Genomic DNA, 16,773 nt, shown 5'->3' with positions numbered 1-16,773 from the left:
ATTGTTACGACAGTAATTATCATTACTGCTGCAGTACAGCACTCGCGTAACAATCAAAAACAATAATATTGAGCATTTTATGTTGCATGTTTAAATCATGGATTCAAGCCAACTTCCTGAAACTAAACTGTGATAAATACAATCATCTTCATTGGTTCAAAATCCCTCTCTAAAGCCTCTCACAACTTCTGTATCAATAATTCCACTCTGCCCCCCCACCCCCACCCCCCCCACACACACACACACACTCATCCACCATCTCATTTTTAACAGTGACCTCTCCTTCAAACGTCAGTCTTATGTCAGTCAAATCACCAGAACTGCCTTTTTCCTCCTGATAACGTAGCTCGTCTCTGCCCACTTCTCACTCACCTTCTCTTGCTGTGTAAACTCTGATCCCTGCCTTCGTCACATCCAGAACTGAACACTGCAACAGCCTTCTTTATGGCACGTCATCCAAAGTCCTAAAAAACCTCCAGTACATCCTGCTCACCCACTCCTGCGCCCGTGACCACGTCACCCCCGTCCTTCTGAACCTCCACTGAATCCAGTTCAAAGTCCTTCTCTTCACTCACAAAGCCCTCCATAACCATCCCCTCCTCCTACCTCACCAGCCTGCTCCATCAACGCACTCCTTTCTGCAGCCTCCGCTCCTCTGACACCAACTTCCTGTCTTTACCACTCAGGACCAAACCCTGGACCTGGGGCGACGGAGTCTTCTTTACGACTCTCTCCTTTTTCTTGAACGCTTTTCCTCAAACACATCCAAGACTGCACCGATCTGTCCGTGTTCAAATCACTGATCAAAACTCACCTTTCTTTGCCTTTAATGTGTGATTAATGTTGTGCGTTGTTTTTTAACTCATGTAAAGGGTCTTTGAGTATTTGGAAAAGCGCTCTACGAATAAAATGTGGTATTATTATTAATATAAGGTTTACCTCAATTAAGTTTGTTTCAGACTTGTGTTACAAAGAATCTCCGGGCCAACAGAGTTATTACTGCCTTGGCCACATCCCTACTCGCATATGTTTTTGCCTCCTGGGCCAGGCAGGTTGTATAGAACGGGTTATTGAAGTCTTAATATGGACGTCGCCAGTCATAGTGTTGCCTCTGACGTCCGGGGGTCCGCTACCAGTAATGGACCTTATTTGAGGGAGGTTAATTTCACGGCTCTCTACAGCCATTAATGTTCAGAGGACTGATCTGAGGCTGCTCACTTCAAAGGCTCAGACAGGGTTGCGTTCAATTATGATGAAAGGTGACAACGCTCGGTGCTGCCCTGTGGACACACCAGTGTGTAAACTCGCATTTCTGTGTGTGTGTGCGTGTGCGTGTGCGTGTGCGTGTGCGCGCGTCTCTCTACCGTCTGCAATCTGTTAAATTAGTCTACTTGTCCTTTCTGTGTTTGTTGAGGTCAAGAAACAGCGTTTCTTGGTAGAACAAGCAGCTGGGTTTTTGTTAATGTGATGGTAAAATATTGTTGTGTCCGTGGGTTTAGCTTTGTGCACTTACTCATTAAAACTGGAACTCTTTGGGTTGTTTTTTTTTCCCTCTTCAGCCTTTTGTTTTTACCACTTTTCTATTTTGTTGTGTCTTTCTGTTTTGCGGCTGAAAATATTTGCATCAGACAATTTCTTTCTCTCGTTTTATGACAACATTTTATCGTCTCATTCTGTTCTTCTGTTCCTCAGGTTTTCACACCTCTCCACCCATCTGATGCTAAAATTCAAACGCTCACTGTCTTCACCATCTGTCATGTTGTCACTCCGTCTTCATCACTTTTTCCTTGTGTGGTAACCTGATATGCACTGCATTGTCTGTTCATTTTACAGGAGTTCGTATGTTGGACGGGGAGGTGACAGACGTGGTGGAGGCTCACTCTCTCAGCCTCAACCCTCAACACATCCACATTTACAGTGCCAGCTGGGGCCCCGAAGACGACGGAAAGTCACTGGACGGCCCTGCCAAGCTGGCAAAGGAGGCATTCCTCCAGGGAATCACCAAGGTCAGTCAGAGCATAAGCTTGGACTTTTAATCAACTAATATCTTCTATTTCTTATTTATAGTATCATTATCAAACTCACATCAGCTCTTTGAGGTAATAGATTAATGTTTTAGGAGACCTTTAATCACCTTTTTTTTACCTGAAAGTTAGTTAGATGAAAAGATTGATTCAGCTATTTATCTTATCTTAGCATAAATGCTGGAAACTGAAGAAATAAAATATGTTGACCAAACATATCTAAAGCTGTTTTTTTTTTTTTTATTATTTAACCGTTTAACAGTTGTATATATTTAGTACATACAAAAGTGTAAAAATTACCAGTTGTATTTGTTATGGAAACTATTTTTTTACTGTTACTATGTAGAAGTCTGCTTACCTTCAAAGAGTAGTCCCTGTGCTACTGCTCTCCACAATGATAAATTATTGAGATAAGTGGTTGTTAAGCATTGCAGAAAATGACTGGTTTGGATTAGGAGTAAATCTGGGCTCAGGTTAGGACAGAGGAAACAGGCTTCAATACGGCACCATGACCAGTAAATACCTGGAGTCTCTTATGGTCCCCCAGCAACTGGTCCCAGCACAATTGTAATTTTTTTTGAAGTTTTAAAGGAGCTGGTAGGTGGATGTTGTTCCTTTTTGGATGGAGATAGGCTAGCAGGTCCCCCCCTGTTTCCAGTCTTTATGCCAAAGCCAGCGGGGCTGCAGGCTACAGCTTCATATGTATTTACTGTACAAACCTGGGAGTTGTAGTGATCTTCTCATCTAACGCTCAGCAAGGAAGCAATAAGTGTATTCCTCAGGAATGTTGAATTATTCCTTCGAAGTTACGTATCCACGTGGTAAATTCTCTCATATCAGCAAAAAAAGGCTGTTGGAAAGTTGTTGTTCTGCAGTATATAGTTAAAATAAGAGAACTTTGCAGATTTTTCCACATATACAAATGTACTGTTGTAGTTTTTAATGGGGGATATCTCTGTGTAAAAGGACAAACTCAAGGAGAGTTTGTTAATTGCCCTCTGACTGGTCCTTTAGGGATGGATGGAAAAAACATTCAGGAGTATGGTGTCGTATCTCCGTATAATGCCATCATTTTTCATGAGTCAGCATGCTACATCAAAAGAAGTTAGCAGAAGAGCTAAATGATAAATGTGAGGTGGGGGAAATAGAAACTCAGCAGCAGTCTCTGATGCAGAACAATAGTTCGACTCAAAGGCAGCAGTAATTGCCGTGTAAACGAATGGATCTGCCGATTTTCTGTGGAACAGAATGATTCATATATAACATCCCAAAATGTGAAATGCTCCACATATCATGGCGTGTTAGTGAAGAAAAATTGCCTGACAGCACCACAACAGGACCTTTCTGAATCAGCGTGTGTTCTCCTGGCAGTGAGATAACCCTTGGCACTGAAGTGTTATCGTCTGCCCTCTGTAACCTGCAGCAAAGGCACCGCCCGGTCATAAATTGGGCTGGAAAGGTTTAGAGGTATTATGTTCCAGCTTCAAGACTCCAGTGTTAGGATACAGTTTGATTCAGATGGCATCAAATACACAGCAGAAGCACAGTCATCTCTTCTTCTTCGTTTGTGAGATGGGCATGTAGGAAGAATTTATATGGATAATCCTTTTAAAAACACTCTGAACAAGCTCATTTAAAGTCATGTTCAAGTCCAATTAGGCCCCCATTGTACACTTAGGAGCTCAACGTTTCTCTGATTAACCACACCAGCGAAAGCAGCGTTGCAGCAGCAGTGATGAAGAAGAAAATATGCCAGTATCTTTGATTTTGACAAGCCTGTAAACACCAGCGAGAATCTTCAACTTTTTTAGCAACCGGGCCAGACTCAAGCAGACAGAGAGCAGAAGAGAGACATTCACAATCCCTGACAAAAGCAATAGAAAAACATTCCTGCTGTTTTTTTTTTCCATCAAACACTCTGACTGAAAACAGCTTCTTTTTTTTGTGTGTATCAGTGGGTGAAACGGTATACATCTGTTTTTTTTTCTCTCCTTATTAATTTCTATATTGCAATTGTTTTGTTTAATTCGTTATGCTCCCTGTATGAGGAATGTTAGAGATCACTTTCTTCTATCTCTTTCCCTCAGCATGTATATATATTTATATATATTGTTTATTTTTTTGTTCTCCAAAAGGAATATGTTATCCGCCCACTTGGTTCAAATTGTAGGTGGAATAAGAAATGTTTTTACTGGTCACCTTCACGCTGAACATCACAGTGTCTGGGTTGTTGCTTTCATGCTGTGATAAAAGATTCAGCTTTAATGGTTTCACTCATCTTTGAATGTCAAGGTGTAATGAATACTCAGGAGAAATGTCAACTGTGAGTAAATTAGTTTTGATTGATTTATTGGGCATTTTTCCAGAATAGAAGTGCTTCACAGAAGTACACATCAAAGACAAAGATAAGGTTTAGCAGAGAATACGAAACTACTTCTTGCTGAATATAATATTTATAAAGCGAAAAGTGTTATTAAACGTGGCAGCAGAGGTAAGGCTAATTAAAGCCAATTAAAAGAATACGTCTGTAAGGCGTGAACAAAGGGACACTGAGGTCGTTCTCCTCCCGGAGGATATTTCTGAGCCGCGGAGCCCTGACAGCAGACGCCCCGCCCCCTGCCCTCTGCTTCAGTCTCCAGCCGGGCCCCAGGGACAGTCAGCAAGAACTGGTCAGCAGACCTCAGGCTACAAGCAGCCACATATTGAGAGAAAGAAGGTCAGCAGTGTTGGAAGTGGGCCGACGAAACCTTGCCCTAAAAATAAGCAGTAAAGCTTAAAAATCGATGGTTAAGGCCACAGTTAACCAGACTAGGGAGGCGCAAAATTCACAGTGTGCACAAACTTGTTTACAATTTGTGAGTACCACGGCAGCTGGTTTTTATACCAGCTAAAGGCAGTCCATCGATTTCTGGGGCTTTTTCCGGCAAATACAGCGCTACAGTGATCTAATCTGGCAAAGACGAATGCATTAAAAACGGGTTTGTGGGTCTTAGAACAACTACAGAAATCTAATCTTGGTGCTGTTCCTGCTGTTTTGGTTACTCTGCAAAACTAGTTTGATCCGAGTCCTAAACCAACCCGAGATTCCCAGCTTGCTGTTGACATTCCAGACATGTATGTCTCATAAACTGCGTGTATCTTTGGAGCACAACCTCGCTGCTAGATATCATGTTGTCATTTGTCAGCCCCGACATTATATTCAGCTTGGGTACATTTGGTAATTACATTCCGTTCGTTTGTTATCTGATGTTCTGCTGCAGTAAGTCGCCTGGCATTATGATGTATTAATCAGAGTTGTGCCCACAGCAGCTCCGTGTTTCTAAAGAAAGCACATAAATGACGAAACTTTTAAGCAGTCAAACAAACGTCTTTGTCAAAGGCAATTTTTCATACTTAAACCAGCTCTTGTTAGACTATTTCTCTTAACCTCTTCTGTTCCTGGATTCACGGAGGCGACTATGTGTTGCTGTGCCACAGGGACGCAGCGGGCTGGGCTCCATCTTCGTCTGGGCCTCGGGTAACGGTGGCCGGGAGCAGGACAGCTGCAACTGTGACGGCTACACCAACAGCATTTACACCCTGTCCATCAGCAGCACCACGCAGTCCGGCAACGTGCCGTGGTACAGCGAGCCCTGCTCCTCCACCCTCGCTACCACCTTCAGCTCTGGAAACCCGGGGGAGAAACAGATAGTGGGTGTACACACAAACGCACTTTTACAATTTTGCGTAGGATTCTTTTTCTACTTTGAATCTTCAGCATGCTGTGAATGTCGAATTTTCAAAATGCAAGGATCCATCTTATACCTGCCAGAAGTTGATGCTAGTACATCCGAAGTGAATTTTGAGTGAATATTCACTTTAATATTGTATCTCTTAAATAGGCATCATGCTGTTAAAATCAGAGTGACTGATGTGTAGCATACAATGAGCACAGCTGACAAACACTGAGAGATGCCACATGCTTCCTTCAAGCTGCTTGTCATCTGAAGAAAGACTTGCCTCAGGGACATACAATAACATAAAACAACCATAAATCTGCCATCCCCTCCAAAATACACCAGAGGCATGCTGCAGGCAAGCTAATGCAAATCATCCAACGGCTGAAATTGAACACATTTTAAAATATGCAGCCGCTCGCTTTGTATTGTTGCTTGAGCAGTCAAAAGCTGTCACTTGTTGTACCAGTGAGCTCATGCAGTTTTCTTTTGTCCAAAACTGTATTCGTGTTCACTTTGGTGGATTTTTGTGGCTTTCAAACAAATCCAATTTGGAATAACAAGTAGGTCATTCAGTGGACAGATTTGGTGACCTGTCATCTCTTGAGATTACAGACTTTGGCGAAAAGAGCGACAGAAAAACAAACGTTGAATCCAGTTTCTCTAAGTAAGCATAACGTCACTGACTGCTCTGCTGTAATTAAACCTGTGTGGAAAATTTAGCTGTCTGCAAAACTAAACACATTAACACGTGGCAAAAATACTAATTGTCCTTCCAGGCTCTGTGTTTGATTCAGTGTAATTATCACACAACAGCGAAAAGGAAAACACTTTATTTTCACCAAATCTGTATATTACAGCACAATTACAGGACAGATTGTTGCTTTGTTAGTGGATGCAGCTTAATGCCTTTTTCTAATTTTATACTAATTGCTTTGCCTGTTATGTTTGTAAAAGTAAAACCTTTATCATTGCAGAACCGCAACAAATGGTTCTCTTCCTTATTAATTAATCTGTCTATCATTTTTTTTTTTTTTACTTAATCCATCCCTGTTTTTATTATTAAATGTCAAAAATTAGTGCTGTGTAAGAATCTTGCCATATGATACGATAATATAGGGGTTAAGATTTATTATACTGCCATTTTTTTTAATCTATTTTTAGGGATCCTATTATAGTTGGCACTACTTCCTATCATACTACTTCCTGTTTCAGTTTACGTTGCTGTACGTTGGGGTGGACGAGTTAAATGGCTGAGGAGCGATTGCCATCTGCCACAAATCTTTGCAAGAAAACAAATAATTTGAAATCAATACAGTATTTTGGAGAATTGCTACAATATCACAAAACATAGTAATGTGATCCTCAACGATACAAAACCAAAACAAATGCTTTGTTTACAGTGTCATAAAATTAAGAAATGCAACAGTCCTTCTGTTTGAAAAGCTGAAACCAGTAGATATTCTGAGTCTTTTTGATAAATGACTTCACAGATTTCTCTATTATCAAAATGATCAATTGTTTCAACAGTAAATCTTTGAAATGAGAGTGCGTCAGTGTTCTTTGGTCCAGTTCTGAGATCTAACAGCTGGCCTGCGCAGACACTTGCCCTCCGTTTTGTTTACTCCTCCGACACGTCGACATCCTCCCGCAGATAATGGTCATTAGTGGCACAATCTGTCAGCCCAAAAATTGCAAACCAAGAATGTGTCCCTAACCTTCAAGCCCGCCTTGCTTCCGGCTTCTTTGTTATTTCTGACGAGTCCTCATCGTGACCCAGACAGGCCTCATTAGCTTTCTGGCACCGGCACAGACCAAGAGCAGAGACGTACCTGGAGCGCTAACATACTTCGACTCGCCACCGCCCGACCTGACTGGACTGATTTGGCTGACATTTGACGCCCCGGCTGCGACCCTTTGGCAGACATCCACAGACCTGAGACTGAACCTACCAAAACATTCTCTCCTCCTCTTCTTCCTCCTCCTCCTCCTCCTCACTCACATCTCAGATTTTGCTGCAGGCAGAGCTCACATTGTCCCCGGCCCTCCCGCATCTAACACTCAACTTCTCTCACCGTGAACCGTCAAGCTGAAGTGGGAAATTCAATGTGTCATATTAAATGTGTCTACATCCCGTATTTATGTGCACTTCTCTCCCTTCTCTCGTCTCCAAGGTGACCACAGACTTGAGGCAAAAATGCACAGACTCTCACACAGGAACGTCGGCTTCGGCCCCGCTGGCTGCTGGGATCATCGCTCTGGCTCTGGAGGCCAAGTGAGTGTGAATGAGCAGGTGTCTATTTACATTAGAAAATCATAAGTATATAAAAAAAAAAAAAAAAATTGTTTTATTTAATTTGACTGTAAACTTAATCAGCTCAGCTGTGTAGCCTTTGGGTGTGTCTGTTTGTGCGTACGCTCTCGTCTGGAAATGCGCAGGCACTACTGAGAGTCGACATTGGCCTAAATCCCAGGACAGAAATTCTTTCTACAGCAAATTAAGCTTTTGATAATCAGTTAATTAGCCAGACAAATCAGCAGCTGCAGCCCACGCAGACATCTGAATACCTGAAGGGCCGGTGGTGAAGATTTTAAACTGGAGAATGTTTCTCATTATCGCTCATTCAGGACTCCAGGTGTCTCAATCAGAGTTTCTGTCTGCAGCTCTAATGTGTTCTCCATTATGGCGCTATCTTTAGTCATATCTCGCGTGTGTTAAACCTGTTTTATCAGTAAACTGTCTGCTATGCATAATTTGTGGAAATTTCTCCACATTTCCATATTAGAGATTAGCTGACAGGTGTCAGATCGAATCCAGTAGTACCTCAGGGCCTGGTTTCAGTTCAGGTATGTATCCTCAGCTCTGTCACCCCTGATATCAGAAGAGCTGGGCGGTAACTGACAGAGCTCAGACTTTCACTCACTTTTGAAACCAAAGTAGAGTCAGTATTTGTCAGCCCACGCCCCTCCCGTGAGGCCGCAGTAATGACAGGGTAGTCAGTTTATCACACCGGGACCACACTGGATGGAGATTGAATCATTTAATAGGCGGAGTGTTTTGGCTTTCTGGTGTTTTATTATTTTATTTATTTTCCCCTTTGCTCTTGGCTGAGGTGACATTGAGTAGATCAGGGGGAAACTTGTCCATTAATAACACATGAGAGCATGCGAGATGTGAATGCTGATGTGGAGAGTGGCGGAGGTGATGCGCCTTGGTGCAATACTCTGTTTCTATTTCTGTCGTCGGTGGTGTTGCACTCAGTAAGCCACATGATGCATGGTTTGATTATCTCAACCCACGGAAAGTTTTTTTCCTCATTGGCGACTCAAAGGCTTTTCTGGTGGTTTCTCTGAGTTTCTCTTATTAAATCTTCGAAAAAAAAAACGTTTTTATTGGACTTCTGCTGTGTGAAAGGTGACCCCCGTCCCTCAGTCCCAGACCTCATTAGAAACTATCATTACAGAGAGGTCTAGACGCACTCCTCTGTATCCACTGTTTTACTGTCTTCCTTGACCTTTCGACGCAACAGGCTATGATGTACCTTTAATACTGTGGTTTTACGCCGATGTTAGAACCTCAATGTGAGCCCATGCTTTTATTATGTTTGACTGGTGTATCCCTCAGGGTTTCCTCCTCGTCTCAATATGGTATTCCATAAATGTATAGGTGTTCTTACTGTTTATGCTCAGATGGATCCCATTGCAGGTGTGTCTACAGTCTCCTGACCTTTTCTGTGTCCCGCAGCTCCTCATATTTCCTCTGCTGTTTTGTTGTACAGTGGATGTCAGCGAAACCTGACTTTTCTGATTATGTGCATAATTTTGAAAAGTAATATATTCAGCTATTATATGAGACGGAGTCAATACGATTAGGTTGCTTTCCTTCCTGTCTCTGTGCAGTATGAACCTGACCTGGAGGGACATGCAGCACCTGGTGGTGAGAACGTCACAGCCCGGGCACCTCAGCGCCGGAGACTGGAAGACCAACGGCGTGGGACGCAGAGGTAGCGACTGGCAACGATCGTTAGTCTCGATACAGCACAGATGGTATCATATGGCATCTTATTTGTGCTTCAATCCTCAGCACAGAAAATCATTTTTATAAATGCACATAAATGAAAATGCATAAATATCTCGTCACACAATGAATTGGAGCAAACAAAAATCTGTTCTGTGCTCAAGTGTGTTTGCGATCATCCACATACAGTGGTTCTGGAAAGTTTGCAAACGCTTTAGGATTTTCTATATTTCTATATGAATATGATCTCAAACATCATCGGATTTTAACACGAGTATTAAAAGTAGATGAAGAGAACGCAGTTAAACAAATTAGACAAAAATATAACGTTTGGCATTTATTTGTTGAGGAAAATGATCAAGTATTACATATCTGTGAGTGTTAAAAGAACGTTGTCAGGTGTTTTCAATGTCAGTCGATGGGATGATAATCAGGGGTGAATAGGCGCCCGGTTTTATTTAAAGAACGAGGATCTGTGTCTGAGTCTGACCTTCACAAAACGTTTGTGGAAGTGAATCACGTCACGAACAAAGGAGATTTCTGTGGAGCTCAGAAAAAGAGTTCTCTTAAGAGTTTAGACTCCACCAATCCACGGTCAGACAGATTGTGTACTAACAGAGGAAATTTAAGACCATTGCTGCCCTCCCCAGGAGTCGACCAACAACGATCACGCTGAGAGCAAAGTGTGGAAAAGACAAAGAGGTCACAAGGGAGCTCAGTCTAATATCGAAGCAACTAAAAGCCCCACTCGCATTGACTAATGTCAACGTTCATGAGCCCATCGGCAGGAAAACACTGAACAACGTTGTGCAAGGTTTGGTTTCAAGGAGAAAACCACTGCTCACCCCCTGCAGTTTGCTAAAGATTAAAAGGACAAGCCAGAAAGCCGTCGGGGGAAAAATGTTTTGTGAACAGATGAGACAAAAAAAAAAAATAATTGAACTTCTTGGTTTAAATAAGAAACGTTATGTTTGAAGTAAAGAAAACCTCATCCCATCTGTGAAGCATGGAGGTGGTAGTGTCATGGTTTGGGCCCGTTTTGTTTTATCTGGGCTACGACGGCTTGTCATCACAGATGGAACAGTGAACTCTGAATTGTACCAGCAAATACTGAAGGAAAATGTCAGAATATCTGTCAATGAACTGAATCTGAAGAGGCAGGAAGTCATGCGGCAAGACGGCGACCAAAGCACACAGGTCACTCTACCGAAAAACGGTGAAAGACGAGTACACAAAAATGCCTTGGATCGGCCGAGTCAAAGTCCTGACCTCAGTCAGATAGAAATGTTGTGGAAGGATGTGAAGCGAGCAGTGAGCAAAAGCAATCACCGTCCCAGAGCTGAGGCTGTTCGGTCCGGAGGAGCGAGATAAAAATTACTCCAAATCGATGTGCTCAACAGTTACTGGAAACGTTTAGTTACAGTCACATCAGATACTGAAAACTACTCGCACGTGTAATATTGGATCATTTTTCTCAATAAATTAATGACCAAGTAAATATTTTTTTTTTAATATATTTTTTTATGTTTGTCTAATTGGGTTCTCGTTATCTACTTTCGGGACTTGTGTAAAAAAATCTGATGTTTTGACGTTATATTTGTGCAGAAATATAGAAAATTTCAAAGGGTTCGCAAACTCTTAAACACCACTCGTTTGCCACACAGCCGAGTCCCAACGGAAATGATATACAATATTCAGGTCTGCACCAGCATACAAATTGCGGTAAATGTCACGTCCCGTGGTCTCCTTTAGAGAGAAAAACATCTGAAACCAAAAGGGAGAAATTTGTAGTTTGCATTTTATGGTTTCATTATGCCACCCACTAGTTTCATATTCATTTGTACACCGTTAGTCAGTGTTTTCTTCGATGGAGAAGTCGTTTCCATAGAGCCGTCCAAATAAACCTTCGCTGAATAAAGCGGTGCGCTGTCCCCGGGAGACAATCACGGATGACTAACAGCCTGCTGCACAACACACACTCAACTAAAACTGACACGGCATTAGCTTTCCTGCAAAAACTCTACTTTCCGTCTCATTTTAAAGCGTCGTGTTTTGCACCTTATCTTCTTAAAAGATGTCCCCGAGCAAACATTCACCCAAGAAAAGTGTGCTGCTCGTGTCAGTTTGCAGGCTGATTAACTGCAGCGCACATAACCGAGCGTCAACATTATGTCCATTTAGAACTGATGTGGTGCCGACAACGCCGTCTGTCTGTCTGTCCGTGCCTCAGACGCTACAAGATAAGTGTGTTTACTTTTTGTCCCTTCATTCCCTTGTTGCTGCTGAGCCTTGCCGGCTGCTGTCAATCAAACACGGACACGCCCCCTCCAGCCAGATGAGACGGGAAAAAAAAAAAAAAAAAAGAATTCTCCATTTTGATAACGGGAAAAAAAAAAACGTATTTACAATTAAATTAAATAAACGTCTTTAGATTATTACTGACTGCTACAATAAATGATGCAATAAATGGGACTTCAGTTGGAGGCACAGCTAAAGCTCAGCGTTTTTAAGGGATTTATTATTCATTTATGACCGTACACTCAGGACCGAGGCACAAATGTGATTTTTACTGCGGAGACGATTGTTGATTGTCACCTCCCTCCCTCTCTCTCTCTCTCTCTCTCTGTGCTTGTCATCTCATCGCCACCACCCACCAACATGCCATTCGCTCTTCATCCGTCCATCTCTGTCCTCCGCAGTGAGTCACTCGTACGGTTACGGGCTCCTGGATGCAGGTGCGATGGTGGCCATGGCTCAGAACTACACGGCCGTGGGGCCACAGCACCAGTGTGTTAACACCATGCTAACAGAGCCCAGGTCAGTGTGGGATGACTTGGAGCTGTGTGTGTGTGTGTGCGTGCGTGCGTCAGTCATTTACAGCGAGTTTTAGTGGCATTGCGGCAACCAACCTGCTGCTCCGCCGCCCCTCTCGGCCCGGTGTCGGCGCGTCCTCCTCGGGGCCGAGCCGCCTGCTTAAATTTGCAGCTCCGGCCGTTTTGTCCGTGTCCGTCGCTGCGGCTCGCGCCAACGTTATAACCGCTCTCCCCCCTCAAACCTGTCGAACCCGCAGAGACATCGGGAACAAGCTGGTGTTCAGCAAGAGCGTGGACGCCTGCTGGGGGCGGCCGGAGTACGTCAGCTCCCTGGAACACGTTCAGGCTCGCCTCACGCTGTCCCACAGCCAGAGGGGGAAGCTGGCCGTTCATCTCGTCAGCCCGCTGGGCACGCGCTCCACCCTGCTGTTCCCCAGGTACGCGGGGAAAACACACCTTCGTACGGCCGACACTACTGTCTATCTCTTTTTCTCTTTGTCTGTGTGTGTGTGTGTGTGTGTGTGTGTGTGTGTGTGTGTGTGCGTGTGTGTGCGCGTGTGCGTGTGCGCGCGCTGCAGTTTTAGTTGCACGCAGATTCTCCCACAGGCAAGACTCCCTCGGGGGAGGGAGGGAGGGAGGGAGAAAAAACAACACTCCTTCTTTGGAAAAACAACAAACAAATGTCCCGTCTGTGCTTTCACTCAGGCCCAACGACTACTCCTCGGAGGGCTTCAACGACTGGGCCTTTATGACCACCCACTCGTGGGACGAGGATCCTCGAGGAGAGTGGACCTTGGAAATAGAAAACGTAGCAGCTAATGGACGCGACTATGGTAACCCCACTCATCGTCATTGATTGTCCCAAGTATGGTCGCGTCGCATCAAACTGAACATTCACGCCAGCATTAACCAGCCCACCCTCCCGCCCCGCCCCCCCTCGCCGAATAAAAGTCTGGCTGCGTATTTTCATGCTGCTCTAAATAGCCTTTTTTTTTTTTTTCAGCTCTCTTTTTTTTGGGGGGTTTTTCCGGCCCCGGTCCTTTAATGGCACAGTTTGTAACATTTGTGGCACCAGAAGGAAAAGGCTCTCGGACGCATCCATGCAGACATTAAAGGTTAACAGTCGCTGGTCACAGAGGGATTCTTCTGCGAGAAAATATCTGGTATCCTTTTGATTATCTAAACTTCAATTTTTTTTTGTTTTTTTTTTGTTTGGACCGGCGAGTCTTCTTAGTTTAAAAGGCAAACTGCAGCACATCGTTGTGGAGGAGTTGACGCGTTCAGTTCCGGCGTTTTTTCCTGCGGTTTTGTTTCCTCGGAGCAGCGGGGGGGGGGGGGGGGGGGGGGGAACGAGACGGGAACGCCTCTCGCCCTCTGCCGCCGTCGATCCTCCTCCGGTGTTCGGTTCGGCCCGCTCGCGTCGCTCGTTTTCCTCTCCTTCCGCCCCCCCCCCCCCCCCCACCCCCCCCCCCCCCCCCCCCCCCCCACCCCGTATCCGCTTCCCAGCCGGATCACGCCGTTTCCCGCTGTGCTGAAAGTGCGAAATGGATTTGTTCTTGCGGCCTCTCAACATCCCCCCCCCCCCCACACACACACACACACACACACCTCTCTCTCTCTCTCTCTCCCCCCCCCCCGTCTCGCAGGTGTGCTGAGTCAGTTCGGCCTCGTCCTGTGGGGCACCGGGCCCGGCGTCGTCAACCCCTCGTCGCCCGACTTCCCTCGGCCGTCCAACAACAGCTGCAAGACGTTCGACGCCCAGCAGATCTGCATCGGTGAGATTCATGAGATTTTAGTTGTTTTTCAAATAAGTTTTTCAAGCGTTAAAGTGTTTCCTAATGTTTTTGTTGTAAACGCTCGAGAACTTTGTTTTCCTGCCGTTAGTCGCAAACTTTAAAATTTGCACACACAAAAATTCATTAGAGCTGAAATGAGAAAAAAATTAATCGGCAAATTTTGTGATAATGTGATCAAATTTCCGGTTTTCAAACGTGAAAATTTGCTGGTTGTTTCGATATTCGGGAAAGTTAAAAGATGTTTTCTTACCTTTTATAGAACTAAAGATTAAATGATGGAAGAAAATGTAATCCATTTAGTTGCAGCCCTAAATTACATTCATTGTAGTTTATAATTTAATGCAGGAATGTTAGGAGTTATTCGCGGGTGTCATTTTTCCTTGTGTTTGGTGTGGATGAGACTTGACCTCCCTCACACTGTAATCTCCCTCCCTCCCTCCCTCCCTCCCTCCCTCCCTCCCTCCAGAGTGCAGCCCCGGCTTCTCCCTCTTCCTCCAGGGTTGTGTGAAGTTGTGTCCGCCGGGCTTCACGTCGGGGCAGCAGCTCCTCAACCTCTCGTTGGAGAACTGGGTGGACTTGTCCTCCGTCCAGGCCTGCCTGTCCTGCAACCCCGCCTGCCTCACCTGCTCCGGCGCCGGGCCGACGGACTGCCTGTCCTGCCCGCCTCACAGCCGCCTGGTCCTCACTTCCTGTCTGCACCAGAACCAGGTCCAGCGAAAATCCCCCCTCGCAGCAGGACTCCAGGGCGACGGAGCCCGGCCGGACGGGGACGTCCCGGCGGCGGCGGCGGACCGCGGCGGCGGAGAATCCGAGGAGCCTCCGGGGCTCAGCGAGGCTCCGTCCGCTCGGCTGCCCGCTGTCGTGGCCGTTCTGGGCTGCGCCTTCGTCCTGGCGGCCTTCGTCGGGGTCTTCCTCTTGCTGCAGATACGCTCAGGCGGCACTTTCCTCGGCTGGAGGACCAAACTGCCCTCTGGGTATTCAGACGCGAGGGGGACGCGGGCGGGCTTCGGTTTCGGCTTCCGCCGGGGACGGGAGAGGAAGGCGCGGATATGCTACAGGGGGATCCCCACCGTGTGGGCAGACGAGGACGCGAACGCCTACGAGTCTGAATCAGACAGCGAGGAAGTGGACGGTCACAGCGAAAGGACGGCTTTTATTAGGACGCAGAGCTCAATCTAGCTGGACACGCTGCTGCTGCGGTTGTCCGACATCGCGACGCCCCGGGCGACGTCGGCGTTTCAATCTGACTGGTATGGAGCCGATTCACGAGGGAGGGAGAACCGCACAGGCTCGGAGGAAAACGCAAAACACGGGCCTTCCTGTCCCGTCAGCGCCCCGTCCAAACGCAGTCATTTGTTTGTCCCGTGTATTTATTTACATTTGATAAATTATCTGATTTGATTCTGACTTTTATGTCCGAGGTATTTATTACACACTTCTTTGCCACCGGTCTAAGGTGATACGCAAACGTTTCCATTATTTTATTTTATTTTTTTTACTGCCACTGCTTGTAACCTTTCCACCAAAGTGGGTATCCCAGAAAATAAGCAGCGCCCTCCTCTAAAGCTTTTGGGTGTTTACAAGAGACCGATTTTTAGTCCGAATCAAAACGACAAGAGGCCGAGGCATCCCGAGTTTTAGTCCAAAATGTAGGCGAAGTCCCCAGAAACAGAGAATCCTCTGTTTCCCGTGACGCCAACCGGAGCAAACGCCGAATGCCCCATGAATCCGTAGACCGAGTTACTTAATCAGAAAAGACATCTGATTGGCTGCGAATATGCAAACAGCGGGTCGTGCGTGCGGGAAGCGTTCTGATAAATTGCTGCGGTTCTATTCCGTCAGATTGCGGGCCAAGTGGGGGGGTGGGGGGGGGGGGGTGACCACGCCGACTCGCTGTTCATTAATAATAAAATAAAAACTTTAAGATTTCTGCAGCGCTGGGTCGACATAATAAAAAAAAACCCGCAGGCTGTTTGATAAGCAGCAAAACTAGGGAGTTTTTTTTGTTTTTTTTCTGCTTTCGATCAAAACGCAGTGGGAATCGCCGCAGCAGCGTAGAAGTACCAGATACATCACTCTCAAAAGGCTTACCGACTCCGAGCGGCGCTGCATTTTAATGACATTAAAAAAAAAAACTAAAAAAAATAATTCCACTCAGCCCGAAACTGCTCGGCCGACCTTTTTGCAACGTTTATCCTATTTGGTTGCCGCTCAGAAATAAGATCATTTTCTCTTCGTTTTCTCCAGAGAGCGCGCTGCGTATTGATTTTTTTAGGGGGGGGGGGGGCTTCTCTCGGAGAGCGTCTCCTTTCAAAAGTGAAGGTCCTTCATTTCTCCCACCATTCATTAAAAGTTCAACAACAACCTGCTTTTGATTCTCCACGCAGAACAGCGGAGACGCGCCAC

At 45.4% G+C, this 16,773-nt stretch overlaps 1 protein-coding gene across 3 annotated transcripts in view; it reads left to right on the top strand.

Annotated features, from left to right (window-relative positions):
- Window positions 1-15,774, top strand: part of furinb (furin (paired basic amino acid cleaving enzyme) b) — a 79,722-nt gene extending 63,948 nt beyond the window's left edge. For all 3 annotated transcript variants that reach the window (XM_069162995.1, XM_069162993.1, XM_069162994.1), the window contains 9 exons: window positions 1,834-2,006; window positions 5,502-5,714; window positions 7,915-8,015; window positions 9,641-9,744; window positions 12,458-12,575; window positions 12,829-13,008; window positions 13,277-13,404; window positions 14,218-14,346; window positions 14,834-15,774. In XM_069162995.1, coding sequence (XP_069019096.1) covers window positions 1,834-2,006; window positions 5,502-5,714; window positions 7,915-8,015; window positions 9,641-9,744; window positions 12,458-12,575; window positions 12,829-13,008; window positions 13,277-13,404; window positions 14,218-14,346; window positions 14,834-15,546 — 1,859 coding nt within the window. In that variant the 3' untranslated portion in view covers window positions 15,547-15,774. The remainder of the gene's footprint in view (window positions 1-1,833; window positions 2,007-5,501; window positions 5,715-7,914; window positions 8,016-9,640; window positions 9,745-12,457; window positions 12,576-12,828; window positions 13,009-13,276; window positions 13,405-14,217; window positions 14,347-14,833) is intronic.
- Window positions 15,775-16,773: the final 999 nt, after the last annotated feature.

Source organism: Embiotoca jacksoni, unplaced genomic scaffold, assembly GCF_022577435.1.
Source record: "Embiotoca jacksoni isolate LCO1_2020_lvr unplaced genomic scaffold, fEmbJac1.0.p SCAF_3, whole genome shotgun sequence".
Lineage (NCBI taxonomy): Eukaryota > Metazoa > Chordata > Actinopteri > Embiotocidae > Embiotoca > Embiotoca jacksoni.
The sequence above is the reverse complement of the archived record's forward strand: the minus strand, read 5'-3'. Positions and strand labels throughout refer to the sequence as shown.